The sequence below is a fragment of the Melospiza georgiana genome, chromosome 2 (assembly GCF_028018845.1).
Source record: "Melospiza georgiana isolate bMelGeo1 chromosome 2, bMelGeo1.pri, whole genome shotgun sequence".
NCBI classification, from domain to species: domain Eukaryota; kingdom Metazoa; phylum Chordata; class Aves; order Passeriformes; family Passerellidae; genus Melospiza; species Melospiza georgiana.
The window spans coordinates 117,119,885-117,143,727 of NC_080431.1; the positions used below are offsets into that span (position 1 = coordinate 117,119,885).

Genomic DNA, 23,843 nt, shown 5'->3' on the forward strand with positions numbered 1-23,843 from the left:
AACCTATTGGTGCATTTTCTCCTTTTTGCATCAAAGAAGATTTAAGAAGTAGTCCAGTTTACTCAGCAAAAAATATTCCCATTCTCCTGTGTTATCCACCTTTTTTTTGCGTTATCCTCCTTTTTTCCATCTGGTTGTCACCTTCTACCCCAGAAATCACCACAATTCAGTGCCTGCCTGCACATACTTGCTGAAGGAGGTCGCTGGGCATGAGAGGCATTTGAAGAATGTTAAATGGTCACAGATTTTTTTTCAAATTTTAAGGGGCCGAGTCTGTTTGTGCTCTGAGCAACATGAGCTTAGTAAAGCTGACCCTGTGCCAGAGGTGAAACTGGACTAGGTTTTAGAAAAACATATTTCACATGTTTAGATTGAATGTAGTAATATCTGCCCTGACCACCTTATTCTGGGAAGTTGCTCAGTGTTAATATTGAATGTAGCAATGGGTCTGATCCTGAAAACACTTAAAATGGATTATAATAGTTTATTTCCAGAATTTATTAGATAGGGCTAAATACACTATTACATAAAGAGTAAAAATGCTGTTGAGTTTTTAAAAGAGTAAAAATTTTACTCTTTATAGTTATAAAGAGTAAAAATGCTGTTGAAAGCAAGTTTTTTGTCTGTGTTAATCAGTATCCTAAGCTGGAAATGCAGTACTCCATGTATGGAACTGGGATCCTGAAAAACTGCGCTGAAAACTAAAAATAACAGTATGGTAGTTTAGTGTGGCTCACCATCTGTCATTTCTTTTTTACTTTTGAGGGGTAACACGAGGTCCAGCAACAGGCCTATTAGAAGTAGATATTTTCAGAGTATTTTCCTGAAAAAGAACAACAACCATGAAAAAAACCCCAGTGAGAAAACATTAATTGTAGCCTGAAGTCATTACACATGCTTGTTTCCCAGGAGATTTTATATGTGAGTGTAGCCTGGGAAAAGAACTGGCCATTTGAAATAGAATGTTTCCAAATTATTTGGTTTTCTGCGCCCTGAAGAAGTACAGCCAAAGGGTGAAATGGTCCTGGGCTTCACAGCATTTGATCAGCCTTGTGATAATGATGTTAAAAATTTATCAGAGAATCACAGAATAAGCTGAGTTGGAAGGGATCTACAAGGATTTTTATGTCCAACTGGTGGCCCTGCACAGGACCATCCACAAGAGTCACAAAAGTCAAAGTCAAAGCAGAAAATATTTGCACCATCAAATGTTCATGATTAAATTCTGGGACAGAATTGCCAATGAACTCTCACTCTTGTTTGGCTTCATACGTGAAACCCTCACTGAGCCGCACATGGAAATGCCATTTGCGAGGGCTTTGGGTCACAACTCCCATTGTGTGCAGCCTCCAAGGAAAGCATGACTACATTCTGAAAGGATTTTCCCCCTTTTTCAACTTAAGAATGTTGAGTTTAACGCCGAGTTTGGAGCCTGCTGGGTCAGGCCTGTGCACTCTGAGGGCGCGTCCAGGCCTTGAGACACCTCTATGGCCATGGCCCAGCAGGACCCACATCTCCAAATTCCCATTAAAACCCTGGAATGGTACTGAAATATGGGGGTGGAAATATACACACAGGCACCTCTGCTGGGTCTGGGGTGAGGGAAGAGGGAGGGAAGAGGGAGGAAGAGGGCGAGACCCCGCTGCCAGGGTGCTGCCGCCATTTCCCACAGCAGCAGGGATGGAGGACCGTGATGGCGGCTGGTGAGGCTGTGAGGGGACAGCACACACTGGGGTGGGAGCAGGGAGAGATCCCCAGGGAGGACATGGGACAAGGTGGGATCCTTCACCTCTGGGGGCCAGGGGGACAAGGAGAACAGAGAGGGGTGAAGGGAGGACATGGGGCTGGATGTGGGCCTGTGTGTCCAGTGGGACATTGAGGGGGTGCCAGGACATGGGGCTGGGTGTGGGGTTGTGGGACATTGAGGGGACTATCAGGATATAGGGCTGGATGTGAGGTTATGGGACATTGAGGGGGTTCCAGGACATGGGGCTGGATGTGAGGTTTTGGGACGGTGAGGGGGTGCCAGGACATGGGGCTGGTTTGGGGTTGTGTGTCCAGCAGGGACATTGAGGAGACTGCCAGGACATGGGGCTGGTTTGGGGTTGTGTGTCCAGCAGGGACATTGAGGAGACTGCCAGGACATGGGGCTGGTTTGGGGTTGTGTGTCCAGGTGGACACTGAAGTGGTGCCAGGACATTGGGCTGAGTGTGGGATTTTGGGACACTGAGGGGGTACCAGGACATGTGACTGGGTTCTGGATTTTGGGACACTTAGGGGACTGCCAGGACATGGAACTGGTTTGGGGTTGTGTGTCCAGGTGCACCTTGAAGGGATGCCAAGACATGGGGCTGGGTGTGGGGCTTGGGGACATTGAGGGGGTGCCAGGACATGGGGCTGGGTGTGGGGCTTGGGGACACTGAAGGGACTGCCAGGACATGGAGGTGCATGTGGTATTTTGGGACACTAAGAGGATTTCCAAGACATGTGGCTGGATGTGGGATTGTGTGTCCAAGTGGACACTGAGGGATTTTCAGGACATGGGGCTGGATGTGGGGTTTTGGGACACTGAGGGAATTTCTGGAACATGGAGCTTGATGTGGGGTTGTGGGACATTGAGGGAGCTGCCAGGATATGGGGCTGGATGTGGGGTTTTGGGACACTGAGGAAATTTCTGGGTCATGGGGCTGGGTATGGGGTTTTGGGACATTGAGGGGATTCCCAGAACAGGGAGTGGTGTGGAGCTGTGGGACATTGAGGGAGCTGCCAGGACATGGGGCTGGTTTGGCGTTGTGAGTCAAGGTGGACACTGACAGGGTGCAAGGACATTTTCATCATCAACACAGGAATTTGGCCCTAATTATTTTTATTCCTGTATTTTTTCATCATGAATTCTCCTGGAGTTTGTCCATTCCAGCCCCTGCTTCTTTAATTCTATTGCAGTGTCTTTCATTTCATGTCTGTTTCTTCTGCTTCACCTTTTGTTTTCCTGTCTTCTCCTTTTCTATTTTATTTACTTCTCAACAGCTGCTCTGGATGAGCAGATTCAGGCCACACTTCTCATCTAAACAAATTAAAGCAGTAGTTTTAAGTTTCATTTAGGTAATTTGCTTTAAAGACAATTTGCCTAGAAGGTGTTGGCTGTGCCAAATCAAATTTTAACACAAATACAGATCTGTGAATCAACCTGGGCTTTGCCTAATGCTCAAAATATGATTTCTCATCTCCTGTGGGTTATTGCACTGCCTGAGATGTAGCAGGACTGTGGCGTTCCTCAGTATTCCACAAGGAAAAACTGTTCATGCAAAGGAATTGAGAGTAATGAAATTGTTGTGATTCAGCCTAAAACATCCTGTGCAATCCTGAATTACGTTTTTTAATTTTCTTTGGGAGCTATGTGATTCCCCTCTCCCATTTAAGAAATTTTATTTAAAATGAAATGCCAGCACCAAGCAAAAAAACCAACAAAGGAATTAGAAGGGTCTAAGAAAATAGTTTTATATTTTGTTAGTGAAGGGGACATGTTAAAACCCATGTGAACTAAAACATCATTTTAACCCCCCTCAAATTTCCTTTCCACAGCTGCCATGCTCCTTTTAGCCCCCAAAATTATACAATTTATACTTCTACTGTGTAAGATTCTTTGTTTATAAATGAATTTTAAGGGAGCAAAGATAAATTTCTCTGTGGCCCTGTTGTTGCTATGAGATGAATGTGACATTGCCCCTCTCAAAACCCTCTATTAGCAAATATTTTCCTACTTTTCTATTTTTTTCCTCTTTTATGCAAGAAATAAAGGTTGAATTATCACTCTGGGTCCCAACATTTAACCTCTTTTGTGTTTTAATCTCGTTTTCAGATATGTTTAGAACCTAATTCCTTTTCACAATTGTGGCTCAAGGCAAAACTTGCCTCTCCTCACCTGAAGTGGATTGGAACATAATAAGAAAATTGAATTGGCATCAAGCCATATCCTAAAAAATTATTTTTACCAGAACTACAGTGTTTAAATAATTCTGCCAGGAGAATAAACTAATCTGTTCTTGAACTTTCCAGTAGCCTCTGCAAGGGCCAAAAAAAGAAAAAAATGGGGGAAACAACGAAAATAAAAAAGAAGCATAACATTTATTCAGAAAGACCTAGAAAATTACTTAGAATTATTTATTTTATGCTAAATATATACTTTTTACAAGCATATTAGAATAGTTTTAGGTTCTTCTCTATCCTCTGCTTAGAGTATGCATCTGGAAGCTCAGGTTGCTTTTGTGCTGTTTTTAAGGGATTAGTTAATTTTGTGATCTGTTTTGCTGTCTAATTCTTGAAAAATGTGATTACTGATATTTTTATCACCTGAAATACTATAAATCCCAGGTAGGGTGGTGAACTGTTGGAGAAGACACGAGTGAACATTCTCCCAGTGATGATTCCAAGAGCTTTTTCAGTGGCTGCCCTTGAAAGAGTCAGAGGACGCAAACCTTTGGGAACACCAGGAACTGAAGAGAGGGAAACCCAGAAAAAGGACAAGACAAGAAAGGAGAGAAAGAAATATGGACTGTATCTCTATGCCCAAGGGGATAAAAAAGGTAAATTTGTTTTCTGGTAGTATATTTCTGGTAGTATGAGACTCTCTTAAGAAATATCATTGCTTCCTTTCTTTGGCTTTTTTTGATAATTAGCAAGGCAACAGTTTTTCAGTGAGAGGATTGGTATAATATATAATATAATATAATATAATATAATATAATATAATATAATATAATATAATATAATATAATATAATATAATATAATATAATATAATATAATATAATATAATATAATATAATATAATATAATATAATATAATATAATATAATATAATATAATATGATGATATGATATGATATGATGATATAATATAATATAATATAATATAATATAATATAATATAATATAATATAATATAATATATATATTACATGTAATATATTTTATATCTAATCTATAGCCTATAATCCAATAAATTTATTTTATTTTATCTTATCTTATCTTATTTTATCTTATCTTATCTTATCTTATCTTATCTTATCTTATCTTATCTTATGTATAATACTCTAAAAATGCTATATAAAATATATATAATAATTTTGTATATATAAATAATATATATATTTATAGAAAATATATAATATAAAATATGTAAATATTAAATATATAGTATATTATATGTATTATATTATATTATATTATATTATATTATATTATATTATATTATATTATATTATATTATATTATATATTTTTATATTATATGTAAATTACATTTATTTTATTATGTTATATAAATTAATTTTTATATATTATATTATATATATATATATATAAATTTTTTTTAATATATATAATAAATTCTATTTGAAACACCAGTAAGAGGAGGGAAGAGAAGGAGAGATTCCCTGCTGTGTTATCCCACAACTGTCAGTGATCCAGAGGGGGAATCCCCTGGGATGTGGGAGCCCTTGGCAATCCTCATTCCTCAGCTTTAACCCAAGGACTTGACAGTGGCTCTGCCACATTTTGGTATCTGACCATGCATCACCAGCCAGTCTGAAAAAGCTTTTCTTGAGGAAAATGGGGAAAAATAATACACAAAAATGTCAGTTTTGCCCAGAAAACAGCTGTTTTGTGGCCAGCTGTGTTGTGGTGTATCCTGTGAAATGAGCTTGTGGAAAATGGAATGAGCATAGAGAAGGGAGATGGAAATGTACATGGAATTTATGCCACTGTTAACAGTCAGCAATCTCTCCATGTCTGCATCTTTTACCATCTCAACCCATCCTTTCTTAAATCCTTTAGTCCTATATCACAAAAATGAGCAGAAAACCAGCAACCCTTTTCCAGCTGAGCTTCAAAATTTCATCTTGATTTACCAAAGCTACAGGATGGAAATCAATCCAAAACGACCAGAAGAAGCACTAATTGTCTCTGTTATAATCTCTGCCATTATATGCCGCTGCCAAGAAGCTATACTTGCATGAAAGTAGGAGAACACAAAAAATAATGTCATTTTTTATATCTAGTCAGCAAAAAACCATTATTGACCGCTCCCTATGGAGAATAATTTATTGTATATATTTGTAGATGTTATATGTCATTTGGATAAAGTGTTTCTTTTTGCTTGTCTATGACTAGCAGAAATGAAATACATTTTACAGTACTTCTGACAGCTTTTGCAGAAAGGTATTTGCCCTTTTTTTCCATCCTCTCAGTCCTTTCTGGCAAAATAAAATAGTAAGATAATGTAATTTTGCAAATACTTGTGTGACAATATTTGTGGTTTTATTGTAGTTTTCCTGCAGTGGGATTGTGTTGCAGGAAATATTGGATTCAACAGAAATTCTTGGAAATATCTGTTCTTTTATTCTGGTGGGTTTTTTAAGTCAGGACCTTCCCTGTTTTACCCATAAAATATGAGATGATCATAAATTATAATAAACTTTAAATCAAAATACTGCCTGAAATGCCATGAGAACTGTAGTGAAACTGAATGTGTGCCTGAAAAAGGGGAACACACTCAGATTTACAGTCTTTTATGTTTTTAAATTCTAATCCTGCTTGAGGAGAGGCAAATGAGGGTAATTCAGCCAGAATCCTGGCCATAACGAGAGGCAAATGACAGCAACACACTGAGAAGTAGCACATTAATGTATTTTTAATTGCTGTTTAGAAGCCACGTAGACAATTGCACACCTGTTCTGTGCAATGAGCATTTAAGGTTTGTTTTAAAATGTAGTTTAATTCAAAGCTGACTGGAAAGGTGTAGAAAACAGGTTAGATATCCCAGCTGCAGGGATTTCAACCATGAGCTGTTGGGAGCATCTTGGTGTTTGAGTTCTTCCAGACCTGTAAATTACTCTGTTATTTTTTGTTTTGTTTTTTATCATGCACCTATTCAAGGTGTAGACTCTGATGGGTTGAATTGTGTTCATCAAATTGTGGCTACATTACTTAAGTTCATGATTTACAGGAAGAAAATTGATTTCCGTGGATTGAAAATTGATTCCTGTTGATTTATTTCCTTTTATTTCCATTGGCTGCTAGCTGTGGTCTGCTGCAGCCACAAAAAGACACAGAGATATGAAATATTTAATGAATTTATCTGTGAATCATTTGAATCACACAATCCTGGAATGGTTTGGGTTGGAAGGGACCTTTAAGATCATCTTGTTCCACCCTGTGCCATGGGCAGGGAACCTTCCCCTAGACCAGGCTGCTCATTGAACATCAGAATTTTGGGGCATTTTGTGAAGAAACCACAATTCTGTAGTTGGATGAGCAGTTTAGGAGTAGCAGTTAATTAGTAGTAGGAGTTTACGTGAGCAGAAAAAGCACACAGTGATTGATTTGTCTCCAATAATTTCTGTCTCTCAACGCCAATTCTCCCTGATCTCAATGCAGGAGGGAAGAAAGGACCAAACCCCTCCAACCTGAACTCCTCCTCCTCGCCCCTGCAGAGCGGGGCGGGTCACCCGGAAAAAACCCCAACCGCCCAGCGAATATCCTCGGCCAGGATCCACAAGATCAAAGAGCTGAAGAACGAAATATTCGACCTGCGAAAGAAAATCGAGACGTGGAGCTTCGAGAACCTGGCTCTGAGGGAGCTGAACCGGCGGCACAGCAAGGCCATGGAGCGGTACGGCAACACGGAGAGCCACCTGCAGGAGATGCTGGCCGAGCATCGCAGCGACGTGCGGCACCTCAGGAGCCTCCTGAAAATGTCCCAGGAGGCCGAGAGGAACACGGCCAGGGAGCTGAAAAAGGTGGAAGCGGAGCTGAGGAGAACTGAAGGTGATCTGAAGGCTTTGGCTGTGCTGTCGGGGGACAAAGCTCTGGCAGAGAAGGAGGAGCTGAGTCGCAGGTTGTCGGTGCTTAATGAAACTTTGGAGGCAAAGGATGAGAGGATACAGGTAGTGCCTGCAAATTGTTGTGTTTGTGGAATGCAGGGAATCATAGAATTCCTAAATTGGGAGGGAATCACAAGGATCATTAAACAGGAGAAGTTTCAGTGCAGGAATAGTGGAAAAGTTTTGGCTGCTTCTTATCAGATGAATGATTCTGACATAATCCTGTAACACTGGATGCTGTTTAATCCAGTGCTCTCATTAGTGTAAGGAAGTTCAAGAGGAGATAATTCATCTCCTTTTAGTGTCTCATGTTTCTTTAGTCTCACTGACCCCAGCACAAAAAAGATAGGAACACAATTTTTACTACAAAACTGGAAGAGTGAATTTTCCATGGTCCTCCAGGAATTCATTTCTATTTCCTATGAATTTCCTCCAGGAATTCATTTCTATTTCCTATGAATTTCCTCCAGAAATTCATTTCTATTTCCTCTGTTATGCATAGAATTAAATAAAGAGCCCGGAATTCTTAAAAGAATCTGTAAATATGAACAGCTGAATTCAGACTCTCTTTTAAAAACTTTATGTTTCCAGGAGTGAGGGGCTATAAAATCACACAGAGTTGGGTGTCCACTTGATAGTTTTAGGAACTGGAATTTCAGTGCATGGCCCTGGGTTCTGAAGACAAAGAACTCAATAAATCACCAAATTTTCATTTCACTAATCCTCCTTATTCTGCTACAGTTCATAGGTCTGTGTGAATAGAAAGCCTTAACATTTCTCAAAGATAGTTATATTAATTAATCCATCAGAAAGGTAATGTACAGCCTTATTTTTATGATTGAATGCCAAAAGCTTTTATTTTGTCTACTGAAAATAGGTTTAAAACCTTTTTTTCTTACTTTGAAATCAATTTTTCAGATACTTCAGTATAGTTTCATGTCTTGTTTACAATACATGAATATTGTTTACAATACATACAATACTTTATAATATTATTTATATTACTGTATGTATTATTTGTATTACTAGAAATAAATAAATACTATTATGTTACTATTATATACTATATAGTACTATAATATTATTTCTATTGGTATAATTAGAAGCTAATAACTATTATACATAATTAGGAGCTTAAATTTCCTTATATTAGCACACTTTTATTTTAAATCAGTCAGGAACTGAAGTTTTCCAGTTGTCACAGTGAGAATGGTAAAATCTGTGCCTTTTTTAAGAGTCTGGAGATGCAGCTGAAGATGAACAGCAGCACCTTTAGTCGTCAGCTGGCAAATGAGAGCAGAAAACTCCTGGAAGCTACAATGACCACAAAGAAGTTGCTAATGGAAATTAACACTGCTCACCAAAAAATTAAGGTATTCCAGGTTTTGTCCAGATTTCTGTCTCCACAGGAAAATTCGGAAAATTCAAATATTTAATGTTACCTATTCCTTCTTTCTTTTTTTTTTTTTTTTTTTTCCTTTGGTTTTCTTCTTTTGCTTTTATTTTTCTTGGGTTTTTTTTTTTTTTTTTTGCTTCTTTTACAGTATTTACTAATAGAATTTGTTTTCCTGCTTCAGCTACAATCTACTAAAAAAGCCAGAAATGTCAAATTCTTCATCATTGTGGGTCTATTTGTTAGAAGTAGGTCAATAATGAATTGAAACAGAGATTAATGCATCAGAAATGTAACCAAAATCCACAATTTGGTCAACATTTTGCCAGATTTGGGTCAGATATATTCATCTACTCATTTTTAATGAGCTCCCTCACAGAAACCAGTCAAAATGAGCCAAATATCAAAACTTGCAAAACTACAGTTTAACAAGAAGAGCCATAGAAATGTTTCAAGAGTTTGCTTAAATTCCAGTTTCATTTTTAGACAAACGATTTTGGGATAAATAGGTCCAGTTCAGCACTTTTTGTAATGCTTGTAAACAAAACATACAGAAAAACTAAATGGATTTAAAGCCAAAACTGCCAGGAATGGGATGCCACCTGAGTTGTAATGAAGAAAACCTTTACACATTCCAGAAAACCTGGAAGCCCTTGTTGCTTTTTCATAACTGTGTTTGTAACACAGTTAAAATACACTTATTTCTATATTTCTGTGTCAAGGTGATCCCATTGGGGAGCTTTCTCTTCCTAAATGGAATCAAATTTCTGTGGAAGATGTTGAGGGGAGATTTCCCAGCCATTGGGAAGGGCAGGACAGGCAATTCCAGAGAGTTCCTGGAGGTTGGGATTTCTGCACAGGGGTGTTATTCATCCCTCTTCCCTGTAGCAGGTGCAGAAATTTCCTCCTGGTACTTGGCTGAGCTTTTTTCCCTGTCAGAGCCTGATCTCCTCCTGGACAGGCAGATCTGGGAGATGGGAACAATAATAACCTCAGAAACACTAATATAAAACTGTCCCAAAATGCAAATTATTCCAAATTATTCTCCCCTTAACTCTTCTCTAAAATAGTTCTGTTTCATCTCTTTTCCACACAGTTTTCTGTGTGTCCAGGTCTCTGAATTTTCTACTGATTCTATTGAATTCTATTGAAAATATGAATTTTCTATTTATTCCATTGATTTCTATTGAAAATCTTATATTGATTTACCACAAAGAAAACCAGACACGATCATCAACCTTATTTCTGTGCCAGAACAGAGTTTATCCTTACAAATCCATAGTTTTATGCACCTGTCTTATTTCAGGCCGTTCCACTTCCAGGATAACTTGTAATTTTCCCAAAAAAATAAATGAAGCTCCTCTTTTTTTTCCTCTGAAAAAAAATAATGGGAGTGGGACTGAGTCAGAGGGACTGAGTGGTGAGAGTGTAACTGAGATCTGGCTTCTGTGTTTAAGGAAGATTTCACTGAGGAAAGAGGAATGTTGCTAAATAAATGTCAAAATGTGCCTCGGGAGTTCATGTTGCCACCAGAGCAACAGGTTGTGAAGCAACTGAGCATATGACAAGGGCACTGAGTAATTTTTATTTTTTTTTAAATCAACAAAAGAGAGGAAGTAAAAGCAAAATGTATTTATTCTGGAAAAATGTAAATGACAGAGACCACATGGGTCTGGCAAAAGGTGAAACCTTTGATGGGTTTCACCCAGCATGGGAAAATTAAGCAGGTAAAAAGTAATTTTTAATGCATTTTAGAAGCTTAATAGTGTTTATTTCTTCTTAGGAAAAGGATCGGCAGCTCTATGTCCAGAACATTTATGCAAATCGGATGCCAAAAGCCCTGAGGGACAGAAGTGATTGGGTTCCTGATGACCAAAGTATGTCTGTAATCATCTCCTTCTCTTGTTTAGTTAAGTGACACTTTCACTCTTTTAGAATGGGAGGTTTATTCCAAATTAAATGCCAAAGTAGAGCTTTTGTGTGGGCTGAAAAGGTGAAAAGGTTCAGGAAGCTTAAAGGCTTGAATGATAGAAAAGAGCAATATTAATTAAGTTCTACCAAGGAAGAAAGAGCTCTTGAGTAAAGAATATTTCTTTTACATTGATGCACATAGATATTGGGAAGAAATATCTGTTCCGTGCAGTCTTGGCTGTCCAACATTCCAAGGGCAGCTGCCTGGAGTGGGATCCAGCTGATTAAACCCAACCAGAGCTGTCTGAGATGCCCCAGTTTGCCTCCCCTACACCCAGAATTTGGGATGGGATGGTCTAAACATGGACTTCCCTCGTTGCTGAGGCACCTCTTGAAACACTGATCGGGTATTGCTGCTCCTAAGGGGAAGCAGAAATCAGGATTTTGTTCATGTGGGTACCAAAGAGCCCTTGGCAAACCTGTCTGCTGGAAATGCTCCCCACAGAATTCCTCAAATCATGGCAGAAATACAAAATCTTATCACACTCAGTTGTTTATTTCTTTCCTCTTCATTGCCTTTGCAAACCATTAACTCTGCCTAAACCACCAGTGAGCTACAGGGAAAAGAGTGGCAATTCAAGGTGTAAAATTAAGAAAAACACAAATCCCTGGTTCTCATCCCAAGTCAGACACAACTCTGAATTCCTGGTTTAGTTACACCACATAACTACCTTTTTTTTTAATTATTATTATTTTTTTACTCACATATGGCCTTGTATTCAATAGAAATTGAATATAGCTATTCAATTATGGTACTTAAACCACTGTTATTAATTAATTTCTTCTTTCCTTTAAGCAAGATAAGGGAGCTTAGTTGGAGAGAGTAATTTTATTTTGTAATGAAAAACTTGCAAGTAAAGTTGCACGATCCTCTGGAATTTTAGGAAAAATTTCTTAAAATTTTAAGAGAAAATTAACTCTCTGCCAGTTAATGGATTTGGAAACCCAGAGCTGGAATTGCTGACAATTTATTTTCCTTCTCACTATTGACTTGAATTTTCCTTTAGCAGATTTCTGAAGAGTTGCCTGTTCAGGTCATTCTTTTCTAGTTGATATGCACAAAAGCTTTTTTTAGCCAGCAGGAAATTTAGAGGTGGGTTTTTTAGCGGTGCTGATCAATGGCTGCAGGGAGGATTCCCTGGGTGCCCGGAGAGCTCTGCGCACTGGCTGGAATGGATTTTTTGGATGGATTGCCGCTCACCTGGGGGGGCAGCGCCCCCTGGTCCCGGTGCCGGGGAACTCCCGGCTGGAAAAGCTCCCGGAGCTCCTGGAACCCAAATTAATTCCTCCAGAGTCACTCCAGGCCGGTCACCAGCATCCCCTTCACCGCCCTGCTGCCAGCACCCCGAGGGCTCCATTTTTGTGCGGTTTTATGCGTTTTATCCTTTCATTTCTGAGCTCAAAACTTGGAATAAGATCCCATTTTTGCTGCTCTGGTAGCAGCAACTTTCTCAGCTGCTTGTGTTAAAATTATTCTACTAATTAAGGAAGAATATACTCATCTTGTCTGTCTTATATCCATATTTCTCTGGACATCTCGTTCAGTCACTCCTTTGGAATTGAGAGGAGTAGTGGATTTGTCTTTCCAAACAAGCTGTGGGTTTGCTGGGAGATAAAACCAGCAATGGGAGATAAAAGAAACAATGGGAAGGATTCCACTGATTGATGAATGGAAAAAGATCTTTGCTTCAACAAATAAACTTTAGGTTTGCTGATAAATGAAATTGGACATTGAAAGATGAAACAATGAGGAAGACAAGCCTCTGAATTGCATAAGAATTAAAAATTAAAAGTGAGGGCTATGCATTAGAGGGAAATCTTTGGTTTCAGGTGTTTTGGGAAGTCTGAACCTCTCAAGTACCTCAGCCAAGGGAGAAAGAGAGAAGGGAAAAGCAGCCAGGGAAATTGGGATAAAAAGGAGGCTGTGTCCTCCAAAAATTGGAGAGATCGCAGGGGAATGCCCCATGGCCTCTCCCTTTATTCCAATAAAGCCAAAAAGGACTCCTCTGTCTCCTTTTTAGACATAAACCTCTGGTGTTTATGCATTCATTTTCCTAAGAGAATCTCCTCCAAAGATCACTGATATTTCAAACAGTGTGGAGCATTCCCCCTGAGCTGGGTTCCATAAAGATCCAAATTTAGGAAACTGAACTCTGAGGCTTCATAGCAGACCTCTCAAATTTACACTAGAATGGAACCAAGAATTAAGCCCATGTGGGCTCTGGGGCACACACTTGTCTGACTTTACATGTTCTATCTGAAAATATACTTAGTAATATATTTTTATTTATATATTTATATATATACTTATGTTTAGGATGCACTGATGTACAAGGCTCATAAATCCAGGTTTGTGTTCAGTTTCAGCATTTATAGATTCAGCAGAAAAAAATTACTTCTTATTTAAAGGGCATTAAGATATGCCTTAAAAAAAAAAAGTTGAAATTCTTGGTCACATACCAGTATTGTCAGTTGTCAGAGATTTATTTTATTTATATCACCAACCTAATTCCAGAAATAACTGTATTACTAATGTTTGTCCTATTCAACAGGTCTGAGAGTAAACAGATCAGTACAAGTAGATAAAGAGAGTTTTAGAGAACTGCTGCTGTCTCAGCACCAGGAAACAGAACAAAATCCAATCCAGCAAAAAAAGGTGGGAAAGATCTGGATCCAAATCCAATTCCCTGTTTAAACTCTCAGCTAAGGTGTATTTTATTCCCTAAGTTGCAGTAATGTGCCTGGATAGCCTGATCCTTCATCTAGGATGAGGATTTTGCATGGGTGTGATTACAGGACAGAAATAATTCTGTGATGCAAAATATAATATAACAGCAATAGAAATTACTGATCTTTTCTTAAGTATTGCACTGATTGAGTTCTTTTAAAAGTCACTAGACAAGCATTCCCTCATTATTTTTACCTTTAATTGCCAATTTTAGGAGAACAAAGATGAAGGTGGAGAAGGTAAAGCAAAGGAAGTGTGCTCACATGCCCGAGGTAAAAAGGAAAAGCAAGCAACCAAGAAAGTGCCAGAAACTTCAAACAGGACACACAGAGGTAGGTTTAATGTTTCTCTCAGAAATTCCCCTGATCTTTGCAAGTTACCAGAAGTTTTGGTGATTTATGTGGTTCTGACAGCCCTTCACTGGCAGCTGGCTGACAGGAACTGGTTCCAAATGATGAATGAGGTGTCACTGAAAACACAGAATTGTCTGGGTTGGAAAATGCAGCTGCTGCTGGTGCTGCACTGCCAGAGCTGCTCTGCAGGATAGGGCATCTCCACCCTGCTGTTCTCCCAAAGCTCAGGCTGGTAAAAACTCAGTGTTCTGTCTGTAACAGGACAATTAACAGTGTTAATCCACACTAATCAAACCCTGATCTCAAAGTTGGGAATCTTCTTCTCTCACTGATGTGAGCCTATTTCCATGGAAAAGGAAAAGGAGTGTGAGGGCTGGGAGCAGTTCCTCATTAGTGATCCCTGGAAAGAGATTTTATGGAAATCTCAGCCACTGTGTCCTCATGGAAAAGTTACATGCAAGGGACTCATCTGTAAACAGCTTTATTCTGAAGAAATTCTATAGAACAGAGGAGAGAAAAAGCCACTGCTGTTTCCTCATTCACGATTTTCTTTCTAGAAACATTCCTGTTACTTCCTTTAAGGCTTTTAGGAAAAGAAAATGTCAGAATGCCACCATTCTAAACATGTCTCAAGTGGCAGGAGACCTCCAGGTCCCACATTTGCCCAGGTGGAACAGGTGGTGCCAGGTCCCATCCCTGTAACCTGGCACGTGTGAACTCCTGAGGTTTGGGCTCTGCCTTCTCAGCCCTTCCAGACAACCAAAATCAGCACTTGGCTTTAAAATGCCCTCTTAAAACTGACAGAAAACACAGGTCTTACAATGCTTCCTCTGAAAAATCTGTGAAATCTGAGTTTCTCTCACTGATAGCAGACTTTTATTGAAGCCTTACTTGGCTTCTTTAGTTCCTGCAACTTCTTCTTTCCCCTTTAAGCTTGGATTATGTTTCATTTCTGGGGTACTCTGTGAGTCTCTGCAGAGCACAGGACCCATTACAAGTCATTCCCTGCACAGATAAATGGCATTTCTGCACATATGTTCCTTTTCCTGCTGAAAAGTGGAGCCCCCTCATTCCCACGTGAGAGAGTTGCTGAATATTCTGCTCCACACAAGCACCTCTGTTGTGAATTAAGGGAAAGGAAATCCTGCATATCTCTAAGATCTACTTAAAAGCCAGAATGTGAAAATTAAGAGTTCAGATCTCACCTGGTTTCTCTGTTGCATTGGACATGATTTTTCTGGCACTGCATTTAGCCATTGCTGTACATAATGGCAGCTAAATCCATTTAACTAAATTCAACACTATGAAAAAAAAAAAACAAAAATAAAGATATGAACCTGGATTCAGTGGCAGAATTATGTTATTTTATTACAGATGGTATTGGAAATACCATCAATAACAACTGAAGCAGTGAAATAAGGATGTGATACTTGCTCTTTTTAAAGCTTCATAACTCCTCATGTTCTTAAACCCTGCAATATTTTAGGGGGCAAACTGCTGATGGAAGAATGCAAATTTTCAGAATTTATTAAAGAAATGGAAAAAGAGACAGAGGTTCTTAAACAGGAGTTGAAAACGCTGATGAAATCTGAACAAAGTCCTCAAAGAGTAAAAAAGAACAATCAAGAGAGAGAGGCAGTGGAAGAAGTTGAAAAAGAAGAGAAAAACCCCCATGAGCAGCTAAAGAAGAAAGCCAAGAGTGAAGGTCCAAGTCCAAGCAAAGACCCCACCAGGCTGAAGAAAAAATACATTTTCTCAGGGGCTGTTGAGAATTTCCACCAGAGGCTCCACACTTCAGGTGCCAAAAGCAAAGCAGGATTTGGGAAAAGCTGCCTGAGCAGCCAGGGACAGGCAGGGCAGGGCTGCAGTGATGCCACTGCTGTGCCCAGGGGGAAAATGTCCTTTGGGGCTTATGAGCCTTCCTTTGGGCACACCCCCCTGGGCTGGCAGCACAGCTCCTCTGCAGGGGAGGAGGCACCCGATGGAGGAGCTCTCTGGGGAGGAATGGGTGCCAGGAGAAAACTCCCGGAGCTCCAGCAGCACAAGGGTGAGGGCAGAGCAGCGAGGGGGGCAAGGCAAAGCCCAAACTCCCTGCCAGGCTCCAGCTCTCCTTGTTAGAAACAGCTCCTGAGTTACTCCACACTTACTGCTGATAGTTCAGGACATCAGCTTGCCTTTAGAGAGTTTAAACATTCCCATTGTTACAAACCAAATGTTTTCCTTTCATTCAATGTTTATTAAACCTTACAAGCGCTGGCAATTGCTCTCTATGATTTTTTTCCAAAGCAATCCAATCAGCTGTCACAAAAACCACGTTGTGTGCTTGATCTTTTCCCACATACATACATTAAGAATTCCTTATCATTTTTACCTGTTACCAGGTAAAATTCAGTCCTTGTTTAGGAACTTCCAGGTTTTTGCATTCCCAAGGAGCTGGGATTTGGGAGCTGGGTGTTTGTTGGTTGCTGACATGAGCACCCAGCTTTCATAAGGTTCACTGCTGGGTGAGCACCAACAATGCCATAAAAGAAAACACTTTTTTAGTTCCTGCACTCCCCAAACAGCTTCCAGAATTCACAGATAATAAAAATAATTTTCTCCTACATTGTTTTCACGAGCATTAGGAACCTCTAAAGCCTCATTCTTTCCCTCTGTTGGAACTTATCAAAGCAGTTTGCCTGGTAACTTCCCCAGCTGACATGCAGAGATGAATGTGCAAGAGGAAAGCATTGTTTTGGACAAGTCAGGCATAGCCAGTCCCCAAAAAGCCTCTAAAAATCCTTGTTTAAGGTTATGTAAGCCAGGGGAGGAGGATTGTGGTTTGTTCCTCACACTGATTTATTAAATACTTGCTAAATTCATGTGAAGTTGGGAAAAATTGGGGCATTCTGTTAATTTTTAAAGGCAGTTGCACTTTAAAAAACGTCCAAAATTACACTACAAAAGTTTTTAATGATGACAAAGGCATTCAGAGCTGAACCTGTTGCAGCAACATTTCAAATAATTAAAAAAATTATTTAGTTGAATTGCTTCAAACAATATTTCCTTATGCACAAAGACAGGGGCTCTTGTTTTGGCTTGGATTTTGGTGAGTTTGGGGTTTGTTTTGCCATTCTGGGTTTGTTTATTTGGGGTTTTTGTGGGTTGTGTAGCAAAACTGCAGTTAACATTAAAAAAGAGATGAAAAAAACCTAAGATGGGTTGAAAAGCTTTATTTCCTTAATAAAACCACAATTTTACATAACATTCAATCACACCTTTTCTTGATATTTATTTTCAAGTAGGCTAAATGCAATTCCTAATATAAAATCCAAAATTTTAAATTAATATTAAAACAAATAAACAAACAAAACCGTTTAATCCACATACATATACACACAACACAACCTGACCTTTTGAACTGTTTTTGAAGGCAGTGCCAATTTTGGAGGGGTCCTGGCCCCTTCCTTCCCTTCCTGCAGGGAGGAAAAGGCCCTGGAATAGCAGAGGGATCATTCCTGTGGGAATTCCAGAGTGGGAGGCTCAATCAGCATTCCCTGCAGGAACAGCACTGTCTTCTGCTTCACTGACACCAACCTGTGCTTGGCAGCTGGAAAAACCTCTTAAGAGATAAAAATCTTGATTTAACTCGTCTAGTTTTTTAGGAGAGTTCAAGAATATTTTGATTTGAGGGTAAAAAATGACAAGGAAATTGTTTTGCCCCAAGCCAAGCAAACAGCCTCCCTCTGCACCACCCAACATGATCCCACCTCAGGGTGAAGCTTCCATATTTTATAGAAAGAAACAGCCAATCCATATTTTATAGAAAGAAACAGCCAAGCTCCCAAATGAATTCCTAAAGCCAGCACATTTCCAATTTAAAACCACAAATCCAACACTGTGACAACAGGCCATGACAAAACCTTCTGGTTCTGCCATGACTAAGCCCAAAATGAGGTTTTATAACCAGCAGTGCTGCTCTTTCCAAAATGAAAGACAAACTCTGGGAAGTGACATCAAAATAATCCAAAGGACTGACAGATACCCAAATGGAGTACCAAGGATTGTCTCAGCCCTTGTCTCATCAAAGATAACTGTTCCTTCTTTTTTTTTTTAATTAATTTAAAACAGTGATTATGTAAATGCAGCTGGGGAGTCCATGGCTTGCTGGGGTTCCTTCAGCTGAAGGGGTGCAGCATGATGGCCACAACTTTATTGCAGACCACGAGCCAGCAGGTGATTCCCACTCCTCCTGGAAAAGAGGGAGAAAACACAATTAAAATTGTTGGATCAATAACTCTGAGGGACCTGTGCAGCTGCAAACAACCTTGGAGGTGTAAAAAATTAAATTCAAAATTCGTGAGGCCAACAGGAACTAAACTTTTTATATACAAAAGGGAGATACAAGAGATGGGAAACAAATCAATGCTGGTCCCAAAAAATTCTGGATTGTCTTGGGAAAAGAGCACCAAATACACAAATAAAGTGTGGTGAGTGCACCCCAGAGCTAAAACCATCAGCTACAGACCCAAGAGAAAATATCTCAGTTTAAGGCCTCGCAGAATGCTTTGGTTGAACCTGAATTTAGGATTTGAGAGAGGTAAAAAATAAATTTCCTCTGAAATTGAAATCAGTTGTTTTGCAAGTACATAGCTATTCATAATACACCTGTGCAGAAAACTCCCTTTTGGGTGATTTTCTGATTTTCTAATTTAACTCTTCCCCAGGGTCTATTCAATACAGAGAAGGGCAACGCTCTGTCTGGGTGGAAACAAAACTGACAAAATTCACGAGCACTTCAAGAAACCAGAACCACACAGGGAAGAGGTGCTGAAATCCCTGAGCCCTGTGCAGCTGCTGTGAATCCCTGCAAGCCCTGGGGCTGGGCCCTGCCCTGTTGCTCACCTGCCACTCCTGTGGGGAAGGCCACCAGGCGCTCCAGGGGAGCCAGCCACTTGCTGGGGAGCACGGTGACGGGCTCAGAGTAGTACTTCCAGATCAGAGACACCATCAGGGCAGCCTGCAGTGGGCATTTTTTATTAGTTTGGATCACAACACACACCAAATGCATTCCCGGTGCTATCTGGAATTGTTTCTTTGTTATTTTAGCTTATTCAACATGTTTTTAGATTTTATGTGACCTGAAATTTATACACAATAATAGGAGGTTTCTTTCAAGACCCTCTCTTCAATCCACACAGTCATAGCATTTGTTAAAATTCTGATGACCCTTTTTAGCCTGAATTTTTGCCTACAAGGAGTACAACTCACTTTAACAATCCCCTAAGGAAATCTTCATGCTGACCACTGCCATCCTCCTTAGCAAATTCTCTGGCATCAGTCAGAACTACTCAGACAATCTGATGAGGCACTGTGGGGAAATGTGTGGCAGCTGTAGGTGGAGATTTGCATCCTCAGCAGAAATATATTTGGGTTTCATAGCCAGAATTATATTCACATGTAGCAGAACTTTCCTGGATTTGGGGCCATATATAAAAAATCCCCAGTGATTAAAGAGCTAAGACAAACCCCAATCTTGTCCCTCAAAACCAGCAACAGAGTTGAGACAAAAGTCAGACTCCTTCCATCCTCAACGACCAGATCTTATCATCCTTTCCCTTCCAGTTGCAGAAATTCTTTGTGTCTGCCAAGCTCTGTGTCCTTGGAATCCCAGAATGGTTTGGGCTGGAAGGAATTTAAAGCTCCTCCAGTGCCATGGCAGGGACACCTCCCACTGTCCCAGGCTGCTCCAGCCCCAGTGTCCAACCTGGCCTTGGGCACTGCCAGGGATCCAGGGATGGAATTCCATCCCAGCTCCTGCTCACCCTGCCAGGGAACAATTCCTCATTCCCAGGATCCCACCCAGCCCTGCCCTCTGGCACTGGCAGCCATTCCCTGTCACTGCCACATTTTCTGGAAAAATCCCCTTGCCCAGGATTTCTTCTCCTGGGAAGATGAGAAGCCTCAGAGAAAAAACAATATTGTCTTATTTGCTTCTCCCTGTTTTGCTGCTTTGGAATGTGGCTGGAGATTGTTTACCAACAGGTTTGATTGGTTTCATGTGAATTGTTTTTACTTCATGACCAATCACCATCAGCTGTGAGGAGTCAGTCACGAATTTTTCATTATCATTTTTGTTGAGCCTTCTGTCTGTATCCTTTCTCTTTCTTTAATACAGTTTTAGTATAGTATTCTTTTAATATAATATCATAAAAGAATAAATCAGCCTTCTGAGAACATGGAGTCAGATTCTCATCTCTTCCCTCTTCCTGGAGACCCTCACAGACTCATCAATTCCCTGTGTGCTGTCCCTGCATCCCCTGGCAATTGTCTCTCTCCAGCTTTCCTGGGGCTCCTCCAGGCCCTGCAAGGCCACCCTGAGCTCAGCCCAAAGCTTCTCCTGTGCAGGTGAACAATGCCAGCTGTGCCAGCCTTTCCTGCCAGCAGAGCTGCTCCATCCCTCTGCCCATCCTGGAGCCTCCTCTGGGCTCTCTGCAGCAGCTCCAGCTCCTCCCTGGCTGGGGGAGCCCTGAGTGACCAGACATGGACCAATAAACCAGGAGAGAATTGTGACACTGCTGAGGGTTTGGGTGAAGTTGTATCCATAAAAAAATACTGACTTACCTGCACTATGTAGAATACAATATTTATGACCCACTTTATTTTGGCTAATTGGGCAGTTCGTGCTTTCACTGTTAAAGAAAAAGAAAATATTAGTTTCCATTGCTTATAATTATGAATTATAATTACATTAAATTAGTAATCTTTTAATATTTCACTCTTTAAGGCTGGACATGACCCTGTTAAAAATCTCTTTCCACATGACTTATAGCTGTATTAAAAAGACTCTTCTACAACAAACTGCCAGCTCTGTATCACACTGTAATTTCTATCTTGACTTACTGAAAACAGGATTCAGTGATGGGCATCAGTGAGAAAGAATAAATAATTACAGAGTGAAGCCCAGGAAATTCCTGGAAAGACACAGGTAAGATTTTCAAATAGTTTAAAGAGGGGAAAAAAATGAGAGAGAGAAAGAAAGAGAAAAGGGGAGGAGGAGAGGAGATGAAAAAGGAAAGGAAATTTCAAGGAAAGGAAATTTCAAGGAAAGGAAAGGAAATTTCAAGGAAATTTCAGGAAAGGAAATTTCAGGAAAGGAAATTTCAGGAAAGGAAAGGGAAATGGAAAGGGAAATGGAAAGGGAAATGGAAAGGGAAATGGAAAGGGAAAGGGAAAGGGAAATGGAAAGGGAAATGGAAAGGGAAATGGAAAGGGAAATGGAAAGGGAAATGGAAAGGGAAATGGAAAGGGAAATGGAAAGGGAAAGGGAAATGGAAATGTGAAGTCAAGTTTGAAGGACAAATACTTAAAGCTGAATCAGCTTTTCAGCAACAGAAAATGTTTTTCCTCGAGGAGCAGGAGCAGGCCCAGCACTGTACCGTGGGTTTTGAGCTTGTCAGTCATTTTGTTGATCTTCCTCTCCAGCCGCGCGTATCGGGCGAACTCGTCCATCATGCTGATGGTGGCAAGCTCCTGCTTCATGGTCTGGATCTCTGCTCTCATCTGGGCCTCCTGCTCTGCATCCTTCTGCAACAGCCTGGATATCTGAGAAGTGAAGGAAATGATCAATTCCTGCTCCAGAATTCCACTGATTTGCTGTAGTGTGCATAAAGTATGATCTCAAAAGGCTCCCATAACAAAGGGCCTTTCAGTGAGATGCAGGAGATCCTTGGGTGACAAGATGAAACAGCCTCAAGCTGGACTCCATGATCTTGAAGTTTTTTTCCAATTTAAATGATTCTGTGATCATTTCCAGCTCCAGCAGCCAAGTATTCCAACATTTCCTCCCTTCCTTTTACTCTCCTGATTTCTTTTCTTGAGGCACCACCTGCTTGTCAGTTCACGAACTCTGCCAGGCACAAAAGGACACAAAATCTTTTTATTGCTGTTCCTTAACAAATCTCCCAGCTTCCCCAAGACACATGTAATTTATTTCCCCATGGATGCTGTTCTCAGGCCTGCACACAGTGAGGGCATTAACACCATCTTCAGCCTCAAACCACAGCAGAAAGCTGAGCAGAAATCTTCAGAGAATCTCAGAATATCCTGAGTTGGAAAGGACTCACAAGGAATTGAGTCCCAGCCCTGTCCCTGCCCAAACCCCCAAAATCCCACCCTGGGCATCCCAAAGGCTCCTGGAGCTGTGGCAGCCTCGGGGCTGTGCCCATTCCCTGGGCAGTGCCAGCACCCTCTGGGGGAGAACCTTTCCCTAAAATCCAACCTAAATCCCTCCAGCCCAGCTCCAGCCCTCCCTGGGTGCTGTCCCTGTGCCAGAGCTCAGAACTGTCCCTTGGGAGGAGCTGCAGACCCAATCTCAGCCTCCTCCAGCCTGAAGGAACCAAATGCCCTCAGCCTCTCCACAAAGGGCTCTTTGATCACTCATCTCTAGCAACACTGAGTTCAGCTTCCCAAACTGCTGAGGGTGACTTAAGGTTTAAAGGACTTTTGTCCATTTTTAACAGTGCACACTGATCTCTGAGCCAGTGAAGTTATTTCTATGGTAGAGCAGAATGACAGGGATTTCAGCATCTTTGTACATATGTGAGCTTATCTGGCAGCCACAGAGTTTATTTGTCTTGAATTCCATTATCCACGCTTCCACAGCAATGCTTCAGATCAGAAGAGGAGCACCCTGATCAGATTATTGAGATTTATTCCTATCATGACTTAACTCCTTCATCTCCGTATCCACTGATCTCCTATCTCAACAATGGGCACGTCCATCTGTTGAAAACACGCAGGACCGAGCAAAGTGATCCTTCCTACCCCGAAAACTGGGAAGCTGTGGCTGCCCCATCCCGGGAGGAGTTCAGGAGCAGCCTGGACGGGGCTCTGAGCACCCAGGCCCGCTGCAAGGATCCCTGCCCACGGCAGGGGGGTGGGAGCGGATCATCCTTAGGAAAGGAACCTTAGGGTTCCTTCCAGCCCAAACCTTTCCACGATTCCGTGATGCATCCCAGGGACTGGAGGCTCAGGAGCACCAACGATAACACAGGTAACTCATCCCGCAGAAAGCGGGGCTGAGCTCCACCATCTCCAGCCCCAGCCTCTCCTCAGCAAGGTCGGCAGCAGGAGCAGACTCTGCCCGTCCCCGCCGGGGCCGCGGGAGCGCTCCCCATGGGCTGGGAGAACCCCGTAACGCCCCGCCGGCTCCCTGGGGTCCCCTGCCAACCATCCTCCCGCCTCCCCACGGGCGCCATCACTCACGAGGGAGGAGCAGGAGGGCAGCAGGATTTTGAGCGCGTTGCAGAGGAACACGGCGCTGAGCACCAGCAGCCAGGCGCCGCTCTCCGCCATGGGCCCCGCGCCGCCGCCGCCTCCTCCTCACAGCGCCCGCCTGAGGGCAGGCGGAGCCGCGCGCGCGGGGGGCACGTGACGCGGGCGGGCCAATGGGGAGGCGGTGCGCTCGGGCGGGGCGGGGCGCGCGCCGATCCGGCTGGATCCTGTTGCGGCGCCGCTGGCGCTGCTGGGATGGGGA

The 23,843-nt window shown here is 41.4% G+C and overlaps 2 protein-coding genes across 2 annotated transcripts; one reads left to right on the top strand and one right to left on the bottom strand.

Annotated features, from left to right (window-relative positions):
• Positions 1-1,693: 1,693 nt before the first annotated feature.
• Positions 1,694-17,809, top strand: LCA5L (lebercilin LCA5 like). The gene is made up of 8 exons (XM_058045595.1): positions 1,694-1,703; positions 7,436-7,944; positions 9,117-9,254; positions 11,058-11,151; positions 13,798-13,901; positions 14,188-14,305; positions 15,813-16,124; positions 17,739-17,809. The coding sequence occupies exons 1-8, from the start codon at positions 1,694-1,696 to the stop codon at positions 17,807-17,809; spliced, it is 1,356 nt and encodes a 451-aa protein (XP_057901578.1).
• GET1 (guided entry of tail-anchored proteins factor 1) lies at positions 17,530-23,708 on the bottom strand. Its single transcript, XM_058018761.1, has 5 exons — positions 23,573-23,708; positions 21,745-21,910; positions 20,930-20,997; positions 19,211-19,325; positions 17,530-18,557 (listed from the first exon to the last, which is right to left on the bottom strand). The coding sequence occupies exons 1-5, from the start codon at positions 23,660-23,662 to the stop codon at positions 18,484-18,486; spliced, it is 513 nt and encodes a 170-aa protein (XP_057874744.1). The 5' UTR covers positions 23,663-23,708; the 3' UTR covers positions 17,530-18,483.
• Positions 23,709-23,843: the final 135 nt, after the last annotated feature.

Coding starts and splice junctions, on each gene's coding strand:
- LCA5L (XM_058045595.1), top strand. Junction 13,902..14,187: donor ATCCAATCCAGCAAAAAAAG/GTGGGAAAGATC, acceptor TGCCAATTTTAG/GAGAACAAAGATGAAGGTGG. Junction 16,125..17,738: donor CCAGAGGCTCCACACTTCAG/GTGCCAAAAGCA, acceptor CTGTTTTTGAAG/GCAGTGCCAATTTTGGAGGG.
- GET1 (XM_058018761.1), bottom strand. CDS start 23,662: ATGGCGGAGAGCGGCGCCTGGCTGCTGGTGCTCAGCGCCGTGTTCCTC. Junction 20,998..21,744: donor TGACAAGCTCAAAACCCACG/GTACAGTGCTGG, acceptor TTTCTTTAACAG/TGAAAGCACGAACTGCCCAA. Junction 19,326..20,929: donor TTGTATTCTACATAGTGCAG/GTAAGTCAGTAT, acceptor TGCCCACTGCAG/GCTGCCCTGATGGTGTCTCT.